General features: G+C 44.3%; 4 protein-coding genes across 5 annotated transcripts; 1 reads left to right on the top strand and 3 right to left on the bottom strand.

The window, feature by feature from the left end:
• Window positions 1–506: 506 nt before the first annotated feature.
• On the bottom strand, window positions 507–3,068 carry LOC4344265 (large ribosomal subunit protein eL18x). 2 transcript variants are annotated; one of them, XM_015789204.3, is made up of 5 exons: window positions 2,956–3,068; window positions 2,787–2,876; window positions 2,536–2,688; window positions 2,270–2,452; window positions 507–890 (listed from the first exon to the last, which is right to left on the bottom strand). In XM_015789204.3, exons 1-5 carry the CDS (start codon window positions 2,956–2,958, stop codon window positions 732–734), a joined length of 588 nt encoding a protein of 195 aa, XP_015644690.1. In that variant the 5' UTR covers window positions 2,959–3,068; the 3' UTR covers window positions 507–731. The 2 variants fall into 2 exon arrangements, with proteins under 2 accessions (XP_015644690.1, XP_015644691.1); XM_015789205.3 differs by having other exon boundaries at window positions 2,560–2,688.
• Window positions 3,069–5,270: 2,202 nt separating this feature from the next.
• LOC4344264 (phylloplanin) lies at window positions 5,271–6,381 on the bottom strand. The gene is made up of 2 exons (XM_015790140.3): window positions 6,111–6,381; window positions 5,271–5,680 (listed from the first exon to the last, which is right to left on the bottom strand). Exons 1-2 carry the CDS (start codon window positions 6,280–6,282, stop codon window positions 5,415–5,417), a joined length of 438 nt encoding a protein of 145 aa, XP_015645626.1. The 5' UTR covers window positions 6,283–6,381; the 3' UTR covers window positions 5,271–5,414.
• Window positions 6,382–7,902: 1,521 nt separating this feature from the next.
• On the bottom strand, window positions 7,903–8,758 carry LOC4344263 (phylloplanin). Its single transcript, XM_015789944.3, has 2 exons — window positions 8,523–8,758; window positions 7,903–8,431 (listed from the first exon to the last, which is right to left on the bottom strand). Exons 1-2 carry the CDS (start codon window positions 8,671–8,673, stop codon window positions 8,160–8,162), a joined length of 423 nt encoding a protein of 140 aa, XP_015645430.1. The 5' UTR covers window positions 8,674–8,758; the 3' UTR covers window positions 7,903–8,159.
• An 11,843-nt stretch (window positions 8,759–20,601) lies between these two features.
• Window positions 20,602–22,120, top strand: LOC136357467 (uncharacterized). Its single transcript, XM_066312731.1, has 3 exons — window positions 20,602–21,461; window positions 21,555–21,663; window positions 22,109–22,120. The coding sequence occupies exons 1-3, from the start codon at window positions 20,602–20,604 to the stop codon at window positions 22,118–22,120; spliced, it is 981 nt and encodes a 326-aa protein (XP_066168828.1).

The raw sequence follows: 22,120 nt of genomic DNA, 5'->3' as shown, positions 1-22,120 counted from the left end.
TAAATCAACATTCTTTCAAAGCTCTAAATAGTGGTTCTTGGTTACATGACAGAGCTAGTTCAAGTTAGACAATTGATCAGTAGTCTCACCAGTACCCTTTTTCTAGTTCCACATCTGCATGCCGATGAAGAAAAAGTGCAATTTCACACTGACGCTGGAATATTAAGTCATCCAGCTGGTCCCAGGTCTCACATCTGAAATTTCTACCTGACTCATGGAATGCATGGTTTTGCACGAACAAGTTTCTAAGCCATTTGTTTACAACAGTTTGAAGCCATGTTTTGACGGCGGATTTAATGACTCAGAAAAATCCAGATTTTTCTGCAACTTCCAGTAGACAAACAAGCTGTTGTTTTCAGCAACTTCATATAGACATACAAACTATCAATAACGAGGTACAGCATCACAATTTGAGCATCATCGATGGATTAAAGCAGCCATGGTCAGGGCAAGGGCTAATTTTCTGTAACTCAAGTTGATCTTCAGAACGCAGTTGCCCAGCCTCATAAATAAAGGAGATTATATTCATAATGCGAGACGCCAAACAAATATCTTGAAGTGCAAAGGAGGTAAACAATTTAATTGTTCCTGTGAAGTCAGTAACACAATATTTTGACATCTAAAACAGTGTAAGTCTAGCATCCAAAACAACAGTGCAAGTCTGGCATCCAAAACAGTGATGTCTAACTGATATGAGCAGTTTGGTGTAATGGTGCCAAAGCTGCCACAACTTATACCTTGAAGCCCTTGCTGTTCCTTCTTCCTCTTGCCTTCTCAAATTTCCTTCCCTTTGAGCGAACATATGGCTTAGTGTTGCTGTGGGGAACTCCTGGAGCAGGGCCAAAGTGCTTAACAGCTTCCCTAGCGTTCTTGGGACCCCTCAGGAGGACCTATCAAGAAATATCAAAATTACACAGAACAGTTATATAACATCCAGACTTAATGCAAGAACTTTTAGCAATGGAAATACAAACTATTTATAATGGTAGGTGACAATTCTGGTAGTAATGACCCGGTGATGTCAGGTTTCTTAATGTTGTGGCTTAACAACTAGTAGACCCATTTGGTAAGTAAACGGTACCAAACAGAGCTAGCCCCACAAGTAACATGAGTTACAACCCAGTTTATATATAAAAATAATGATAGATCAGCATAATAAAATAAAGGATACCATAAATTAGACCAAAATATCTCAAAATGGCAACCGAGAGTTCCTGACTTATATAGCAACTAGATAAAACCCACGTGTTGCTGCGAAAGTTTTTTATGATAATAGTACAAGTAATATGTAAGGTAATTGGACGGTATAACTTTATACTACTTTATATAATTTTCATCTTTGACCGACTATTGAAAAAAATCTACAAACATTTAACAATTAAGATGATATGGTTTAGACCAATTTAAATTATATATAAATTAATCATTTAAAAACAAAACTAAGGTGATGTGTCTCAACGAGAGAAGGAAAAGGAGGATAATATAGATTGATCATCCAAAGGAAAAACTAAGGTGCTGCGACTTTATAAAAGAAAAGAAGGGAGATAATTTGGACCAAATATCAATCATCTAAGGGCGGTGATGTAGCTTAATGAGAGAAGAGAGAAATAGCATTAACTACATTCAGCGGGGATGAATATGGCAGAGGCAGCTAATACACTCTATCCACTATTGTATGATATATTGATGTGTATTACACCTTTTTCCAGTGTGTAGGAAATCTTACTAAATCTAAAAGTTGGTCGAAACAAGAGAAAATGAATCGTTCAAGTTTTCAAAACCAACTACTACGTGTTAAATAAGCATATACTCTATAATACCAATAGAATGGTTAAGTAATCCCCAAGCAAGCTAATTTTGGACCATTTGACACCAGGGCAGCCTTAATCGAATGCAGTGGGCTGGTAAGCCAACCATTTTAGATCTATGCACCTGTTTTATCTCCTTGGCCTTTATAAAGATACCAAGAAGAGGGTAAATAGTGCATCTGTTGTCGTCAATAATTGCAAAACCCATTCATCAATGAAATGTTATCGGATTAGCCTAGCATATCTGCACACGTCTTGATTGAAATACAGCACTAAGTATGAAAGGTTAACTTGGTCGTTGGCAACAATAAGATGCATGGATCAGAGTCGTCAGACATAATTATGTCTCAATCTTAAGTATTTACCACGCAAAAGCGACTGTCCTAATTCATACAAGTGATGAAATACCGCAAACTGTATCACCAGCAAGCAGCAGCTGAATTAAAGCTGGAGAATTATACCGTGTTCTGGCCAAGCGGGGCGCGGAGAGCGAGCTGGTCGAACGTGAGGCACTCGCCACCGGCATTGATGATCCGTGCTCTCGCGGTCTCGGTGAACCTGAGAGCAGCCACCTTCATCGCCGGCACCTCATAGATCCTCTTGTCATCTGTGACGGTGCCCACGATCACGGCGATCTGGTCCCCCTACACTCGACACGCCACACGCAGAGACCCCAATGAGTCCCCAAATCCAACTCTCTCTCTCTCTCTCTCTGAACTATTCTTACCGAAATGGCATGGCGATCAGGTACCTTCCCCTCCATGAACCTGACGAGACGGCGCATCGAGAGCGGCGGGCGGTTGGTCTTGCTCATGAAGAGCCGCTTCAGGATCACGGCGTTGAAGTGGCTCTTGGTCCTCCGCACCAGGAAGCGGTAGAGCTGGGAGGAGCAAGAACCAAAACGCACCAAATCAGAATCCCTGGGCATCATCGACCGCGAAGGATCTCACAGCACCGAGAGATCGAGGAGGAGCTGACCTTGACGATGAGCTTGAGGTAGACATCCTCGGACCTGGGCGCCGTGCGCTTGGTCTTCTTGTTCCGGCCGCCGGCGACGAGGTCGATACCCTGCGGGCGACAGATCGGTACGGCGTCAGTAAGGTCGAAGCTGCCAGGACAACGTGGACGAGAACGACGACGAGATTACCATGGTTTTCCGGCGGCGGCGGCGGCGGCGAATGGGTCGGCGGCGGCGAGGGTGTTAGGGTTTTGGAGGCGAACGTGCGCGTGTGAGTTAAGTATGGGGTAGGCAGGCCGGCTGGGTTCGGGTAGCCACGGCCCAAATCTTCAATAGATTTTGGTCCGGAACGAGATTGCCACGTACGTGCGGCCCGTAGAAGTTGGGCTGGATTTGTGCAAAATATATGGGCTGATACTAATAGGTCAGACGCCATCACGCCGAATTTTTTTCATTTTTAAATTTTTATTTTTTAATATTTACAAAAATATTATACCATCTAAAATATTTACAAAAATGTCTCCTGCCGCCCAAGTGGAGGGCGGCAAGGTGTGCGCATTTTGCACTGAGGTCCCTTGCCGCCCTCTGTAAGGGCTGCAAGGGGGTAAATGTAATTTTCACCGGCCAAAAATGTATTTTTTAGTGTTGGACGGCAGGGTCTACTTTTGTAAATATTTTCGCCGGTATAATATTTTTGTAAATATTAAAAAATAAAAATGTAAATATGAAAAAAATTCCCATCACGCCAAGATAGACTCCCTCAACCCGTGCCTGATCAGGTAGCATGATATGGCGTTGCGATCGTACATTCTCACCATTTGGTGCCACCATCCCGCTCCACCCTTCTCCCGTGCGGCACTCGCTCAAGTTACGAAAAATTGGGAACGAGAACTATTCTCAACTTGTGGAGAGTGAGAGTGAGAATGAAGATGAAGAGGATGCCAAATTTTTTTAGAGAAAAACAGGGGGGTAGGCTAATATTTCCTAACGACCCGAAATTTTGTTATTTGGAAGAGTATGGCCTATGGGGGAACTGGACGAGTCTTCTCTGACATGTGGGATGCACAAAGGTTGGGTCCACACGTCAGTGATCCACGTCCCTCTTACGTTACGTTAGAGGAGCGCGATCCGGGGGAACTGTTGGCCATGTATGTTACATAAACAGAGATATACAAGCTTTATTTGATTTATCACAAAGCACGCGCATGGATTATTTCATTACTAGCTGGCCATTACACACTAGGCAGTGTGGTACGCGTTAGACCTCATCAATTGTTAGGAGAGTAGGAGAAGGGCCCGACGTCAAAAGCAACATAAGCATCAACGGTGTCGCCGCCGTAGGATACTCCAGTTGGGACTATGTCGTCGGCTAGCTCACGGAGAACCTCCATTGTGGCGTTACTGAGTAGGTAATCTAGTCCTTGCGCAAGTCCTGGAAGCAGATCACTCGAAGATTGCAGCTGGTCGAGAATTTGACGCAGTGTATTGTCTGCAGCGGTGGCACCGAGTATTCTTGCGCCGTGAGGGACAACCGGCGCCACCAAGGTCGTCCCGCCGGCGGCGGCGGCGGCGGGGAGAGACGCGCCGCCGCTCGCCGCCGGAGGAGGAGTGATCACCGCCACTCTACCGCTGCCGCTCATCAGAGAACCCATCATCTCGCTCGATGTCACGTTCAGCAACACCACGAATTGGCCCTTGCTGTTCCTCCTGATGAAGCCTTGGTTGCCAGCAGTCGGGATTTCGTAGCTACTGATCTGCAGACGCACGGTAGCCTTCGGCAGAAGATCTGCATGCGTACGTGCAGTGCAGCATGGGTGACTGACTGATTGAAAACTACTTACACACACAATAGCTAGCATCGATTAGTTTGCTTACTGGGCAATGTGAGGCATTGCAGTGAACAGTAGACGACGCCGGCTATACTCGCCTCCGCGCCTCGCGCTACAAGGCCCGCTAGGAACAGAGTGGCCAGGACAAGCTGGCTTTTCATCACTGCCATAGTTACAAAATTTTTAGAGCTGTTCTTCTTGTGTATTAGTAATTTTATCTGGTGCCAATATATAGGCAGGCTAGACTAGAGGAGCCGGTAAATTTCTTGCACAATTTGTGTGTATGGATTGAGCACGTACGCATGCAAATTTCAACCAGCTCTGTCTGGAGTGAATTTCTATTTGGATAGCGGTGTAGCGTCCGTATACTATGTCCTAGCATGCATGTGCTCCATTAGATTTTTTTTTTCTCACCGGCCATTAACACTAGAGGTTTTTACAGTCCTTGAAAAGAGGTGGTACCAAATCCTCACCGTCCATCACACAAGATCTAACGGCTGGATAAGGTTGGTACTTGCTAGTACCGCATCTTCCTGGAGCAGGTACCAGATACCTTTTGACGGTGGGAGGGCAAAATTGGGAGTGGGGCATCGTCTGTTCACTTCACATTGTTGCCGCAAATCACGAGCGACGATTGTTCTAAAAAAATCGAGCGAGGAGTGACCCAGACGGCCATTGTTCTAAAAATGTTGGTTTTTTTTCAATTCTTTTTATAACCATTCGAGTAACATAAAAAACGAGAAGAAGAGTTTAATAATTTCTCAGGCGTAGATACTAACTGCACGTAGAGCAATTGACCATGGGACCCAGACGAACAGATCAAACGACGTAGGAGAAGCCACGCGGGAAGAAGACCATGCTGACGAGGAGCCGGAGGCCGGACTGGAGCGTCCCCGTCGCCGGGAGCGCCGCGTCGCACGTCGCCAGCGGCGTGGTCACCACCAGCGAGCAGCCGCTGGCCACGCTCGACAGCGCCGCCGTCGTGTTCATCGCCATGCGGAACCACCCCTTGCCGTCCGTCGTCGCGCTCCCCGCCGCCACCGCCGCCACGGCGTCCCCCGCGCACTGCAGCTGCACCACCGCGTCTGCCACACATCACGCACGGTGCATGCAGAGCATTAGTAGTTAGATTGAAAAATTGAGAGCGCGGCGGCGCGGAGCAGCTAGCTTAGGGTGTGTTTAGTTCGCGAATTGAAAATTTTTAGGTGTCACATTGAATGATTCATCGGATGTCAGAAAGGGTTTTCGGACACGAATGAAAAAATAAATTTTATAACTTGCCTGAAAACCGCGAGACGAATCTTTTAAGACTAATTAAGCCATCATTAACACACGTGGGTTACTGCAGAACTTATGGTTGATCAGACTAATTAGACTTAAAAAATCGTCTCACGATTTCCATGCAAACTATACAATTAGTTTTTGTTTTTATCTATATTTAATACTCCATACATGTGTCAAAGATTCGATGTGATGTTTGTGAGAAAAAAATTTGGAAACTAAAGTAAGCCTTACTTGGGAACCCGGGAGCAGAGCCCGATTTCATGGAGGTGCCGTTGTTGCACGGCACGTAGCCCATCACGACGACGTCCGCTTGTATGCGCGGTGGCTGCGCCGGCGGCGCCGCCGATGCAACCACGCTGACCACCGCGACGCCGATCACTACCAGAAGGATCTTTGATGCCATACACCAAAATTTATCTGCTAATACTCTGATGTGTTTGATCAGTCCGAGTTCTCGGTTCTTGCGTTTGTTGTGCGTGACCGATTGTTTTATATGATGTTACAAGGCCAAGGTACGATTTGATTCATAGTTAAGTGTGGTTATTCTTATCGCCTTAATTAGGTCGATTATCCACTAGGAATTAAAGTTCGTTGATATATTGTTCTTTATCCTGTGCTTCTGACGGCGAATGAACCAAGTGCATGTTGAGTAGTTAGCCACTGTGAAATTGAAATCATGTATGTTATGCATCCATTTGTTTTATTTTTCTTTTAAGAGACTTGATCTCTGTTCACCCTAACGACCAAATTCTAGAGGCCGTCGCTGGAGATTTTAGCAAACAAGTAGTGTGCGGCGAAATGATGAAAAGCAGTTCTCCACTGAGGTATGGCACACTGAACACTTGACAGTGAGATTTCACTTTGTTGGCCTTTTTTTTCTCACCACTTTGGCCTCAAAAGAAGAACCACTGAGGTATCCATACACCGCATGATGCGAAAAGAATTCTAAAGAATCAGGCAAAAAGGGTCCTTATGTCTGTTGTTTACCCCACTAAGGAATGTTTATTTCGAAGGTTGGGTTTTCCGTTTTCATAAGAGAGAACCAAGAGAAGCAAAATATCTCAATTCAGAATTATTTTTACCAATGATCGAACCCAGGCAATGGTAAAACATTTGGCAGCTCTCGACCAACCAAGCTGAACGTTCTGCACAGGAACGTTTTCTTAAGACCGAAGGAGGTTATATATCCGAAGGTTAGTAAGATAGAAAAAAAAACACAAAGGTTACGAGAGAGTTTTCCATTGACAGCCAACTTTCAAGGAAAAAAGTGCACCAAAATACCCACCTTAAAACCACGTGCCAACTGACACATACAAGCTACTGAGAGAGGAGCCGAGCACCGAACCAGTCACCGCTAAGTGAGTCCAGTCACCGTCGGGCCTATAGCAGCACCACAGAGTGAACTCTGAAAATAATGCCTCCATTAAGATTACGACGCTGGAAGACAATGCTATTGCCGGTAAAAAAACCGGATAAGGTTTTTACCCAGATATCCTTGCTAAGAGAGGGAGGAGGAGTATCTCAACAATACCCCCAAGAGGGTTACCAAGTCTGAAGGTGTAATCATTACCAGCCAGTTAAACAATACCCCCAAGAGGGTTACCAAGTCTGAAGGTGTAATCATTACCAGCCAGTTAAACACTAGGCTAGGTTTCCACTGGAACCATCAGCAATCCTGTCATCATGATCCATTTTCACTAAATGCACTCGCTATTCCACCTAGTTGGAATTTGTTTTTTCTTGAAATTTTTGGCACCAGGTCTCTCCTTGACGTCCACATTTTATACAAGTCTAGAAGTAAACATGCAATATGCTTGCCCAACGTCATATATCAAACAAAAGTATGTGATGCGCCATTTTTCTCCTTACTTCGTCCGTCCAAAAATAAACCACCATTGTATCAAATATGACACATTCGAGAGCGATGAATCTAAACACAAAATTAGGATGTGTCATATTCCATACGAGGTTAGTTTATCCTAGGACGACAGACACCGTGCCCAAATTGAAGGAGACTAACATGTATATTCAGTCGATCATTGACATTAACTTAGGTTCAGAACAAGGTAACAGTAATTTTAGACCCATACAGCATTCATCTGACCAAGAAAACATTCGCAACTCCTGCTCTAAGCAGGCCAATGAGCTTCAGCGTACAGGCGATACAGATGAGATCAGTACTACGTACTACTAGTATTCTACTAGTAGAAATTACGGTACATCCAGTTTCCATAGACAAGATAGGACCAAATCGAGATTTGCATAATGAGATGTTGTATATTAGTGGGCGTGGAAGGAGAAGCCGGCGGGGAAGAGGCGGAAGATGCCGCCGAGCAGCCTGGTGAGCGGGCCCTGCAGGTAGGAGACGAGGCTCCCCGCCGCCGGCAGGTTGGCGTCGCACTTGATCAGCGGCGTGTCCACCACCAGCTTGCACCCGCCGATGAGCATCGCCAGCCCGCTCGTCAGGTCCGCCTCCATCGCGAACGACCCGTTGCTGTTCGTCGTCGCCCCCGCCACCAGCTTCCCCGCGCACCTCAGCTCCACGTCCGCGTCTGCATGTATAACAGTAGATTCAGATCGATTACTACCACTACCTGTGTACTCTGCTTGCTGTGACGAGTGGTCGAGTGAGTGCGTACGTACTTGGGAAGGCGGGGGACGTGGCGATATCGATGAGGCTGCCGGTGTTGCAGGGCACGACGCCGGTGACGACCAGCCTGCCGAGCTTCGCGTCTGCGGCGCCGAGCACGCACGCCGCCGCGACCACGAGGAGGACGACGACCCGTGACGCCATTTGTCGGAGAAGCTTTGTGAGATCTGTGCGTCTGAGCTTTGCAAGCCAGTTGGCTTTCTGCTTCTTTAATCGCGACCTATTTATAGGCTCAGAAAGTGGTTAACTGCTGTCTCCGTTTTTACTAGTACTACTAGTAGTTTTTACCCAAGCTTAACTTGACTTTGCCCTTGATTCTGAATGTGGTTAGTTACTACGTTTGACTGATGCGAATAATGACGCCGTGTGCCACGTCGGCAGTTGTTTATAACCCACCAACTAGCAGTGCCAGTGCGACTACCTAATTAAGCTAATCTAGGTAGCATGCTTTGCAGCTTAGTGCCTGATAAGAAAACGATTGGTTAACATACCTGACATGTTCAGAGCGAGCTGATTGAGCTTTAAATAATGGACGTTTTAAGCAGTTTGTTCCAAGTCAATGCCGGTCAAAGATGAGAGACCCAAACTTCCAAAGTGCCCTCTCCACTGGCAGTCTGTCACTTTGCGAGATACTACTACTTGGCCCGTGACCGGCTGCTGTCCCGTTACATAATGTATAGTTAGAGCAAGTTTAATAATAGTATAGCTAACTACTGGCTATAAATCATCTATTATTCATTTAATAGATAACTAGCTGGGTGGCCCGCGCAATTACGCGGCTAGCACCCAAACAAAATCATATATTTTTTACTATGATTTTACTTAAAATTTATTAAATAGCTATCTCATTGTCTTTAAGTCTTTGAAAAACCAAACCTTATCATCCTCGTGTTTCTAATTATATAGCTTTTAAAAGTCATACCAGTTACTATCCCTTATGTCATCTCCTTCTTTATTTGCTTGCTCGATCTACCACTATTTCTATTCATTGTTCTCGGAACCTTTAAGAATTGGATTTTATAGTTTTTAGAGTTTATTGTCACGTTGGGTTTCATGTTTATAATTTCTAGATGTCCCGTCAAACGTTGCTATTATACTTCTCTACGGCCCGTCCAGTGTCTCTTATCTTTATTGTTATTGAGATTTTAAAATCGAATCATTGGGTTTTTTTTAGAAGTTTCGAACATTTAAAAATTGGACTTGTAGTTTCATTTTTTTATAATTTTTAGAAATCTCATCAAACGATGCCACTATGCCCCTTTACAGCCCGTCCGCCGCCTACTATTTATTGTCATTGTGATTCTAAAAATCAAACATAATTATAGTTGGAATTCATTTTTTATTTTCTAGAAGTCCCATCAACCGTCGGCGGCTCTGCAACTATACTCCTGTACATCCCGCCCGCTGCTTCTCCTTTTTATTGTCATTGAGAATTTAAAAATTGAATATGATTATCAATGTGGTTTGTTTTTTTTTTTACTTTCTAAAAGTCCCGGCAACCGCCTTACTTGTTTGCTTCACGGCCTGCCTGACGTCCCTCCTTTTAATCGTCATTAGGATTATATTTGGTGTTTTATTAACAATTTTTATATGTCGTATCAACCGCCACCACTCTACTCCTTTGTAAGCATGTTACTTAATTTATCTCGTCATGTATTTTAGATGGTCTTTTCTTTCAATAGTCATTATTTTTATCACAAATTTTAGTTATTTATAAATTGTATTCCTAATTGAAATCTTTTTTTTCTAATTTCAGAATTTTTTTTATTCGAAATTTTAATTAATCTCGTATTGGGTTTTTATATGGATTATTCTTCCAATATTGCTTATTTTTAATTTCGAATTTCATCTAATTTTAAATTGTATTCCTACATGAAATCTTCTTTTATTTTATTTTGCTAATTTTGGATTTATTTTTATTTTAATTCGAATTTTAATTAATCTCGTATTGGGTTCTTACATGGACTCTTCTTTTTAATATTTCTTATTTTTAATTCCGAATTTCAGCTATTTTTAAATTGTATTCCTACGTGGACTCTCCTTTCCTTTTCTAATTTTGGATTTTATTTTATTTTTATTTCGAATTTTGATTAATCTCGTATTGGGTTCTTATATGGAAACTTCTTTCAATATTCCTTAATTTTAATTCCGAATTTCAGCTATTTTTAAGTTGTATTTCTACTTGGACTCTCCTTTCCTTTTCTAATTTTGGATTTTATTTTATTTTTATTTTAAATTTTGATTAATCTCGTATTGGGTTCTTATATGGAAACTTTTTTCAATATTGCTTATTTTAAATTCCGAATTTCAACTATTTTTAAATTTTACTTATATTTGGACTCTCATTTTCTTTTTTTTCTTTTTCTTCGATTAATGTGGAAATTTCTAGCCTCCACAGCGAACGTGGTGCCTTCTTTTCAAACTGTCTTAATAATATAATAGATTCATATAATAGTTACCTATAAATATATAATTGGTCCCACCTATCATACGCATATGCTGCAGCTGGCTGGCTACATATATGTAGCCCACTGCTTTTCTCTCTTTTTTATCTTCTCGAAACGTGTTTATAGCTGGCTTATAGTCTGCTATTATATCTGCTCTTACGGGTACATAATGCATCATGGTCATCACTACAGACACCACATATTAGTAGTGTGACAATCTGAGATACTGAGGTCCCCATCGTTTGACTTATTTCCTAATAAGACAAAACGGCTTATTAGGAAATAAAAATGAATTTGTAGGAAACTTTTATAAATGTGTTCTTGGTGACTTAAAAGCCAATGTTGTAAAAGAAATTACGTTAAAAATATCTCAAAATTAATCTCAAAAGTAAGTTTAAAAATTCAAATTTTGACTTTTTCTTTGGCTGATTAGGCCATCCGATGGGAGCCTGATAATCCAATCAGCTTTGGATTCCTGAATACGCCGAGCTTTGTTTTGCACTCTGAAGTCTGAAATGTTGCCAGCAGCTATTGTTTTTTTCTCTCTAGAGTCCAAAGTCCAGGACAGACCAGTCTGTGCATTTGTCCACCGTGTAACCGTGATAGTATGATCCCATTGGCACCCGGCTGCTTAGAGGGGTCCAAAGCAATTGGATATATCCAAATCTATTACACTATTGCATACCGTGACCGATCGAGCTGCTCTACTGCCGCCGAGATGGGCTTGGTTCAGTTTATGTCGTGCGTTAGACCTGTTGCTCTGCTCCCCTGGGTGGAAATACCATCCTTAGGCACATCAGTGCTTCAGAAAAACATATGAAGAAAAAAATCACCATTATGGGCAGAAAATGAAGATTCCAGCATATATAACACAACACATCAGGATTCAGGCACATCCAAACATAAAAAAAAAAAGCAGGTAATTTAGAAAACACAGGAACGTATTCATTCATAAACTCTGAAGAAGTGAAGAAAGCAAAGGAAACAACTGTGTTGAAAGTTTCTAGCATTGCCAATCTTTTGCTTTGCGTTATGTATTGGAAGACATCAAGCCAGTCCATATCCAGAAGCTCCAAAAATAATAATGGCATGTATACATGCAAACAAGAATGCTAGTGACAAGAAGTTGGGAAATTTAGTTGGATTGAAAGAGCCCCTGGAATTGAAAACTAACCTGAAGAATAGTGATGGCCGAATCAGCTATACTAGTACATAACGATGGAATAAAATGCAGCGTGATTCCAGAACAAGAGAATAAAACTAGAACAAATATTTCTCATCATGCATCTGTTGTGACTACCAACAGGCCAGTCAGCTGGGAACTCCAGAGTTGGTCTACTACTACTACTACTACTTAAATTATCTGAACTACTACTCTACCAGAACAAAGGACCAAGTGTTTTACTGAACTTCTGCAATTCATTACATCAAAGATCAGGTACCACCAATACGAGATTTTATCATTCATCTTGATAGCATGCTCCCTTTGGAGGTATAGATCAGTTTGAAAAGCATATGAACCGGTGGGACTGTCGGAAAAATGTTCTCTCTCTATCTCCTCTCCTATGCTGAATTCCATCAGTAATAACCAAACAAGAAGGATGTTCACGACCGCCGTGGGCGCACCGGCACCTTCATGCTTGCATAATACTCCTACCTAGCCATCATCGCGACGACGGATGCCACCCAATTGCAGCGCCTTGTGCCAACGCAGGGCATGGGAACGGCTACGGCTATGGCGGCAGCCGGCGATGACAATGACGTTGGTGGCAGCAGAGAGTGGAATTCACACCACCAGGCACCAGCAGAGAGAGGAGAAGGAGGTGGATGCCCCACTTCAATTCACGGATGGACTATGCTGCGGTGGCAGTGGTCGGATCGGATCGGTGACGTTCCTGCCCGTGCCAGTCTGCCACCAACGTGGGGTTCGGGGTTTAAAACTCCGAACCATTGGGTATAGCCTGCGTTACTTTCATCTGCTTCAGCTTTTCTGTTTGTTTGGGCCTTCCTCCCTTAGAAAAGGACCCGACGGCCTAACACGGCACAATTTGTTGTGGACTTCTGTGGACCGAAGGGAGTATTTGGTCGGCCCAAACACAAGTCCTTTTTCCGTCTCATAGACGTGTCTGTATTTAAACGAGGGCATATGCCACAAACGTGTACAGTTGTAAAATGAGCCAAAGTTTTTTCATCTTTTAAAAAAATATTTTTCTAAAAATACATTAAGGCCCTGTTCAAACCTCCATTTTTTTAGAAAAAAACAAACAAAGGAATGGTGAGCTTTATTGATTAAGTTACAATCTTGCTGCCAAGATTACAAAACACAGGACCAAGCAAGCATGGTCACGCTAAACCGCACAATGAGCCAATAGTTTCACAAACTGAAGTTCATGAGCTACCCTATTACACTCTTTTTTTTCATATGCATCTCCCATAGACTCCCCATTGACGCTTGTAACTCGTGAAGCATATAAACAACACGTAAAATGGGACGACTTATCAGCACATCTCTAATCAAATATTAACTATTATAAATTTAAAAAATATATATTTATTTAATTTTAAAAATCCTTCATATCGATTTTTTTTATAAAACACACCGTTTAGCGATTCAGAAAATGTGTTAACAGGAAACCTCAAAGTTGTCATTTGAAGTTGTAGTTTAGAACTCACCTAAAATACGTCGATAGTATATTTCTTCCTCTGTCCCAAAATATGTTCGTTTTTTGCGCATCCCACACATACTGATACAAAACAAAAGGATTAGAATACCCTTATTTTATCGAATCTCAATACAATTATTCTTCACTTTATCTATTCTCAACGTAATTATTTTAAATTTTTCACAAACTCCAATGCAATAATCAAGTAAAAATGAGGACATACGTGAGTAAGACGGAGGGAGTACTATTCTATTAGTATAAAAAACCGATTGAGACATCAGTGATTTCAGCCCCATCGTTTTGCTTATTTGAGGAATAAGCCAAACGTCATATTTTCAAATGAAAATAATTTATGAATAAAAATTTTATATGTATTCTAAAAGAAAAGGCTGAAAATAAACTACAATTGAAAAAAAAACCCAAAATCAACTCTAATTTTAGTGTTAAAAATTTAAATTTCAGTTGATAATTAAACATGAGCATAAGAGAAAAGATGAGACTAAAAATTGATGGCGATGGTGCATATGTACTCCCTTCAACCCGTTCTAGACGAAAACCTGTTTGCACATCATCAGGTTCCAAAAAAACTAATTTGGAGCATTAAACATATACTAATTATAAAACTCATTCCATAACCTTGGACTAATTCGCGAGACGAATCTTTTGAGTCTAATTACGCCATGATTTGACAATTTAATGCTACAGTAAACTTTCCATAATTATAGATTAATTAGGCTTAAAAAATTCGTCTCGCAAATTAGCTCTCATTTATGAAATTAATTTTTTTATCAGTCTATATTTAACACTCCAAATTAGCGTCGAAACAATCAATGTGACATGCACTAGAAAGTTTTTACCCCGTCTAAACACGCCCCCTTATATGTCGGTATCAATGCCAAAGCACCGTAATTTGTCCACAAAACACAATAAATTGATTTGATGGCGGTTGGTTGGTTACCCCCCTGCCTCGGAAAATTGGCCATAAATTTCCAGGTGATCAAATCAGATCAGATCAAATCAAAATTGGCAGTCCTTGCACTCCAACGCACGCAGGCCATATGGCCCATATCTACGAATCTGTGTAAGAGCATCCGTAATAGTAAAGTAAAGTACTCTCTATAAAATATGTACATCTCAGCAATAGACTCGATTAGCAATAAATCACCTTAATAGTATGTCTACATTGGTATCTATAGCTCTCTCATACATTGCCTCGTTTTTCTCTATAGACTATCTCTAAGGACATGTATAATGGTCTTTATTAGCGGTCTCTCTTTATTGTCATGCAAGCATATTTGGTGATGTGGAAGAGAGAGAAGAAAAGAGAAAGATGATTGCTATGCATGACAACAGCATAGAGTCGACTCTTAGCATTTATTAGGAAATTTTTTATTGCATTGAGTCTAATAAAGGAAAGATGACTAGTAAGAAAGTATTTTGGTACATTAATGATTAGAGACCGTATTATCTTAACTATTATAACGTGATAGCCTCTAATTAACGTAGAGATCGTATCGGTCTCTACCTTTGTAATTGCCCTAATTTAGTAGATAGCTTTGCTCTCTCTCTCCATTTAATACCTTACAAGTAGAAAAATATACTGATATGGATCTCTTGTAAAAAGTATAAGATAATCATTGTGGGTGCCCTAAGCGGCCTACGCCTCCCCCGCTGTCCGTGTCCGTGTCCGCGTCGCGATCCATCGGTGCGCGCCCCGCCGCGGTGTGTGTGGAATTTGCTTTGCGTCGCGGTTGCCTCCCGGCCGTGCCGCGCGCGCGCGTCGTCGTCTCCCACTCTCGCTGTCCGTCCAATCCACCGGTCAATCCGCACGTCGTCCGCCCACGCGAGCCATCGATCTCTCCCTCTCCGTCATCTCTCCGTCCGTGCGCGAGCGCGAGATCGCGAGAGCTTTTGCGTGGAGGGATACGCAACCCATTCGATCCAAGTCCATCTTTGCGTGTGTATCTCGTGAAATCTACGAGGATTTCAGCGCCCGCGCGCGCGGGCCTGGCTAATCACTCGACGGCCAGTGAAGTCATGCAAGATTTTCTTTGTACTGGGCTATGCATTCCAATTTGAAGGTTAGTTCCAAAATTCTGTATTACTGAGATACCCCTCCTTCCAAAAAAAAACGAACCTATTACTGGATGTGAGGGAGTATGTCGTACCATGTTCTGAAAAAAAAGAATCATTAGATCGGAAAATTCTCAAAGTGGTTTCTGAAATTTCGTAGAGGTAAAAGAACTGCTCACCAACTGGATGTATGTAATTCAGAGATGTTCAAAGCATAGGTCGACCATATTCAATGTGCAAATTGCCTGCAGACTGCAGTTTGCTTACGCGCCCCACAGAACGCATAAACGAAACAGTGGAAGAAGAATCGATGCAGTTGTCGTACTTGTTGTACCATTCATGATATATATGTGCCATGTGTTAGGCACCTTAGTAGTAGTTGACTGTCCCTAATGAACGGACATATATCAGAGTAACTAAAGCAACTACCTGTACTATAGTAAGGTAGAAGTGTGCCAAATGCAGATGCACGCATGATGCATGCAGGCAAACGCCTATTGCCGGCCAATATGACGGTGACCCCTGTGTGGACTGCAGGCTAGGTACTCCCGAACTGTACCAAAACAGCGAAAGTTATTAATTTATTCATCATGCTTAACTTCATTTGGCCATTGGATGTTCAGCATAGATAATACGACGATAATATACAGTTCCTAGCGAATTAGCAAGAATGATACAGTGGGGCTTTGCGTACAGTACTTTGCCACAAGACTAGGTTTGCAAATTCCACATCGAATTTGCTGGTGGCGACATGCAAACCGACAATGCAACAGACAACGGGCGTCAACTGTGACACATTGATTACTGTATTACGGGGGCCGTTTCCACTGGCAATTTGGCATGGCAACTGACCCCGGCAACAGAGCGATCGACCTAGCAAACTCTGTGACTTGTGAATGCTCTGTCTACGTATGCAAGGCGGGCTAGCCAAAAAGCCAATCTATTCTATACTGTATGATACCACATCGGCAGCAAGAGATTTGAGAGAAGTCGCCTCTCGCTTACGCATTAGTGGCCCGACAAGGATGCAGCAGCGGAGATAAAGCTTGACACTCGCCGGCCCCAGCTGCTTCCATTTCCTTTCTTCCCAACGAGGACGACGACCCTCGATCCGGCACCTCTCCTCCTCTTCCATGTCTCGATCCCTAGCAGCCTAGTATACTCCTATGGCTAGCTAGCTACGAGATGATCATCCACTCCAACACTCCACTGCACCATCTCTGTCTCTCTCTTTCAATTCTATGGGGATAGTGGGGTATAAAAGGGGAGGATTCCTCTTCATCCTCTCTGCCATTTCTCAGCAGGGTGAGTGTACATGTGGAAACTCGATATCAGAAGAGAAGAGGGAAGCATTTGTGATCTACTGTCGACGTCGTCATGCAGGAGCTAGCTAGCAGTGAGAAGGACCGCGTTGGAGAAGCAGGGCACGTGCATGCATATGTTCATCATCATCTTCTTCCTCCTCCTCTAGCTCCAGCCTTGTGTGGGTTGGAAGTTTAGATAGAACTCGCACTGCACGTGGTCTCCTTCTCCATCCCGGTCTTTTTCTCACTTTGCCATACATCGAGCAGTCAGACATCAACAAGGTAATTAGAGTATACGCAGGTATAGTCTGGTATGTACCTTGATCAGTTGCATCAGGAGAGAATGCATTTGCATTCTTCGTGTTTTCGCGAGATATGATTTGCAAGGGGAATTTTTGCTATTTGCTCCTTCCTCGAGTTTCCGTCAGTTCATAGAAATGACTGAACTTTTCTCCTGAAAGCTAGCTTAATTTTTTAAGTAATAATGTCTGCGTATTTTAGAAGTGTCCTTTTCGTTCTTGCCGTTTCCTTCTGTTTACGTTGCTGTCTGTGTTAGATGATGTCAAGCAAGAGACAGAAGAAGGGCCGGGCCGAGAATTGAAACTACATGCTGCCATGGCCCCTGATTATGTCAAACTCGTGTATTTATTCCTGCAGTTAGCTAGCCTACTCCAAATGTGATAAGATTTTCAGAGAGCATGGCATGTGACGCACACAAGAACGCGCGTCGCGTAATTAACACAAAGCAATTATCCATGCGCGCATGCAAGGCCAAGCCGGCTGCCATTAATTGGTTACTGATCGAGTTTCAGTGTGGTGCACTTCACACCATAGATTATTATTGTTACAGCAGAATTGAGGTTAGAATTTTAGACAGCCAATTGATTTACAGATGGCTACACGTCAGGCACAAGTAGTCAAGTACTCAGTGACGGTCATTATCTGGCGGATTCGTGTGTGGCCTAGTGGGATTTGTTGTTGTAATTACTTTTCATTTTTGCAATGATGCATTTGGCCTGACTTTGTTTTGCGTACCACGCATACCGATCCTCTGCGATATTATTAATACTCGCACCTTTTTCTGACGTAATTCATTCTTATTTCAACGGTTGCATTGGTGCACTGTTGCTGGTGGAAAGAGATGCGGATCCAACAATGCATGGAGGCGCGCTCATGGGAGAACCAAACATTGCAAATTCTCCAAAGCCAAGAATTGGCCTTGTAACATTTGTAATCATCCAATTACCGATCATATTGTCTGAAATTGCGTGAGGAAGACAAAAATTTCAAGAACACGCAAAAGGGTTTTGCATCATTTCATTGATAGAAGAAACTGCTTACAATGGCACCGAGTACCTAATCCACATTGAGTGAGTCACAGAAAAAAAAAACTTTTCTTTTAAGCACGTTGTAACTTGCACCACAAAGGTAAGCATCGGTGATGCGGTGGTTTACTCACCTGCAGGGTTCAAACCCTGGTGCGCATAAATATTATGCATGTGCTCTTTTCAGTAGAAATTTTTAGTTAGGTATGGAATTCGTCCTGGTCATCTCTTTAAGCGTGTGCGGTGATGTGTGTGTTTCGTGTAATCGTAAAAACAAAAATAAGAACCTGTAAAGGCCACTTGTTTCAATGAAATGGTGCAAGATCCATTAGCTCTTATAATTTTATCCTCAATGGATTTCGTTATTGTGGAGATTATGGGTATCCCATATCTACACGGCGACGGTATTTGGATTGGGTACCGGATACTTAATGTAGATAGAATATCTTATCTGTATCTCGGGTTTGTTTCTTAACTTGTATATCAAGGAAACACCCTGAGACTTAGTCGGTTACGACTGTATTTTACCTGTATCTTCATATTCCGTTAGGAATATAGATTATCTTTTGTAATCCGGACTCCTTCCCATATATAAGGGGGGTCCGGGCGCCTCTAGGGGCATATGTTGATTTTCTCTAAATCATACAATCAATAACACACTCGGCGGATTCATCCCCGGACAGGAGTAGGGTATTACTTCTTTTATAAGAAGGCCTGAACCTGTATAAATCCTTTGTCTCCAAACCCATACACTTTTCCAGCTTGATAGCCACCCCCTTTTATTATTGCCGAAATCTAGTTTCGACAGTTGGCGCGCCAGGTAGGGGTAGCGTCAAGCTTTTCGCCGATCAGTGCAATGGGTCCTTTTTCCGGCATCGACGACCTCGTCTTCCCACCCGGGCAGACGTTTCGGTTCGGCAGCCTCGACTTCATCACCAACAACTTCGGCAAGATTTCTCTCCTCGACTCGGAATCAGACCAGTCGGGAGAGAACCGGCTTTCGGTCCCGTTTGGATTCCCGAACGCGGCTGAAAGCTACTTCAAGACCATCTCAACCGAGTCGGCTTCAAACCACTCGGCCGAGATCGCACCTTCTCCAACGACACCAGATCAAGATGACGGGGCTTACCCACCAGTCCTGATGAAGCTCCCCGACGATTTAGCGGCCGTCTTCACCACGACAGCGTCTTCATCCCGTAGGCCTAGGCGGAAGTCGGCTTCAACACCGATTTCGCCTAGCTTCAGGGAAGTCGGCGTCATCCTCCAACCACTCGGCACGGTTTCGACGGACCAGCTGGATGACTACAACAGCTCTCCCACCGTCGACTCACGTCCTACTGACATCGTGGAGTACGACGAATTTAGTTCTCGATACAACGACTTCAACGACTTCGACGATTTCGACGGAAGCCTAGATGACAACTACACCCCTCTCTACTTTGGCGTTTTCATGGCCAATAATGAGACGGAGGAGCAACGCCAAGCCCGGGAGACCGAAGAACGACGCCGACTGGAGGAGGAGCATCAAGCACAAGAACAAGAACGGCTACGGCGCGAGCAGCAGGACCGTGAGCGGACAGCGAAGGAGGCTGAAGATCGACGTCAGCGAGCTTTGGAAGCAGGGCGCCGAGCGCGTGATCTCATCGGCCAGCAAGATGTCGAAGGGACACCGGTTTTCCGCACCCCTCAACAGAATGCGGTTGCCGCGATCACCCTTCTCGACACCCTCCTCAACCAAAACGAGCTCAATCAATCCGACCACGTCGTCAACATCTTGAATCAGACGAAGACCATGATTGCGGCAACGGTCCCAGTTAACTCCGAAAGCGTCCACACGCCGACTGGCAGCCGGGTCCCCCACTTCCGATCTCATGACTACCGTCATCCAAGCCTCAGCATTACTGGAGCAGGATCCAATCGCAGGAGCAGGGGCCACGACGAGCGGTCTGTTCACTCGCCTCCCGAACTTCATAGGGAGCGCCGAGTGGAACGGCCTCGCTCACCACCTCGTCGCCGCCCCATCGATCTTCGCGACACAATCATGCAGCGCCGAGCAGCTCGAGGCTATCATCACTCGCCGGATCGCCGCGACGACGACCTTGACGGAGTTGCAGCCTTCACCGACGACCTGCGTCGAGTGGATTGGCCAGCCGGCTTCAAACCGACTGGAATAGAGAAGTACGACGGTACCACTAATCCAGAATCGTGGCTTACCGTCTACGGTCTCGCAATCCGCGCAGCAGGAGGAGATAACAAGGCCATGGCGAACTATCTACCGGTGGCTTTAGCAGATTCCGCCCGATCTTGGCTCCATGGACTGCCCCGTGGTACGATCGGATCTTGGGCCGAATTACGCGACCACTTCATCGCCAACTTCCAAGGCACCTTCGAGCGTCCTGGCACACAATATGATCTTTACAACGTTATCCAGAAATCCGGAGAATCCCTTCGAGAGTATATCCGACGATTTTCTGAACAATGTAACAAGATCTCCGACATCACTGACGACGTCATCATCGCCGCATTCACCAAAGGGATTCGCCACGAAGAATTGGTCGGCAAATTCGGGCGCAAACCTCCCAGAACAGTCAAGCTCATGTTTGAAAAAGCCAACGAGTACGCCAAAGCCGAAGACGCCGTCACTGCATCAAAGCAGTCGGGTCCCAGTTGGAAGCCGAAAAATACGCCGGCCACGGGAGGAGGTGGAAGTAACAATCATAAGGACCGCAAGCGTAAGCCTGAGGAACTTGTTGCAACCGCCGCTCACTCTTCTCGACAGCGTTCGCGCGTCAACACCTTCGACAAGATCATGAACTCCCAATGCCCGCATCATCCAAACTCCAATCACGTGGCCAAAGAGTGCTTCATCTACAAGCAGTTCGCGGAACAGTACACCAAGTCTACTCGGAAGAACTCCGACGAGGAACAAAGCACGTCAAGGAAGAAGGACGACGGCGACACCCCGGCTGGATTTCAAGACCACCGCAAAGAGCTCAACCATATTTTCGGCGGCCCCATGGCTTATGAGTCTAAAAGGAAGCAAAAGCTGACCGAACGGGAGATCAATGCTGTTCAGCCCGACACGCCCCAATATCTTCGATGGTCAGAGATCGCAATCAGGTTTGACCGCTCGGATCACCCTGACCGAGTGGTCCACCCGGGGCGGTACCCCCTGGTACTAGACCCAGTGGTTCGTAATGTCAAGCTTCGCAGAACCCTCATTGATGGTGGCAGTGCACTCAATATCCTCTTCGCCAAGACTTTGGATGATATGCAGATCCCTCGCTCCGAGCTGAAACCGAGCAATGCGCCTTTTCATGGAGTAATTCCAGGATTATCCGCAACTCCACTCGGCCAGATCACTCTCCCGGTCACTTTTGGTACTCGGGAAAACTTCCGCACAGAGAATATCAGCTTTGAAGTTGCCGATTTCGAGACAGCATACCATGCCATACTCGGACGCCCGGCGTTAGCCAAGTTCATGGCCGTCCCGCACTACACGTACATGATGATGAAGATGCCTGGTCCCCGAGGAGTCCTAACCCTACGGAGCGACATCAAGCAAGCTGTCACATGCGACAAGGAGAGTTGCGACATGGCCCAAACCCGCGAGATGGCGTCTGCCCGAGAGGAAATCCGACTGGCTGCAACCACGGTGAGCGAAGGAGAAGTGCCCGCCGCCAAGATTTCAAAAAGTGGGGAAACCGAAGCCCAGACTAAAAAGATTCCCTTAGATCCTTCTGATCCTACCAAAACTGCTGTAATAGGCGCCGAGTTAG

This window comes from Oryza sativa, chromosome 7 (genome assembly GCF_034140825.1).
Source record: "Oryza sativa Japonica Group chromosome 7, ASM3414082v1".
In the NCBI taxonomy this organism is placed as follows: domain Eukaryota; kingdom Viridiplantae; phylum Streptophyta; class Magnoliopsida; order Poales; family Poaceae; genus Oryza; species Oryza sativa.
Note: the sequence above shows the minus strand (reverse complement) of the source record. Positions and strands in the feature narration are given on the sequence as shown.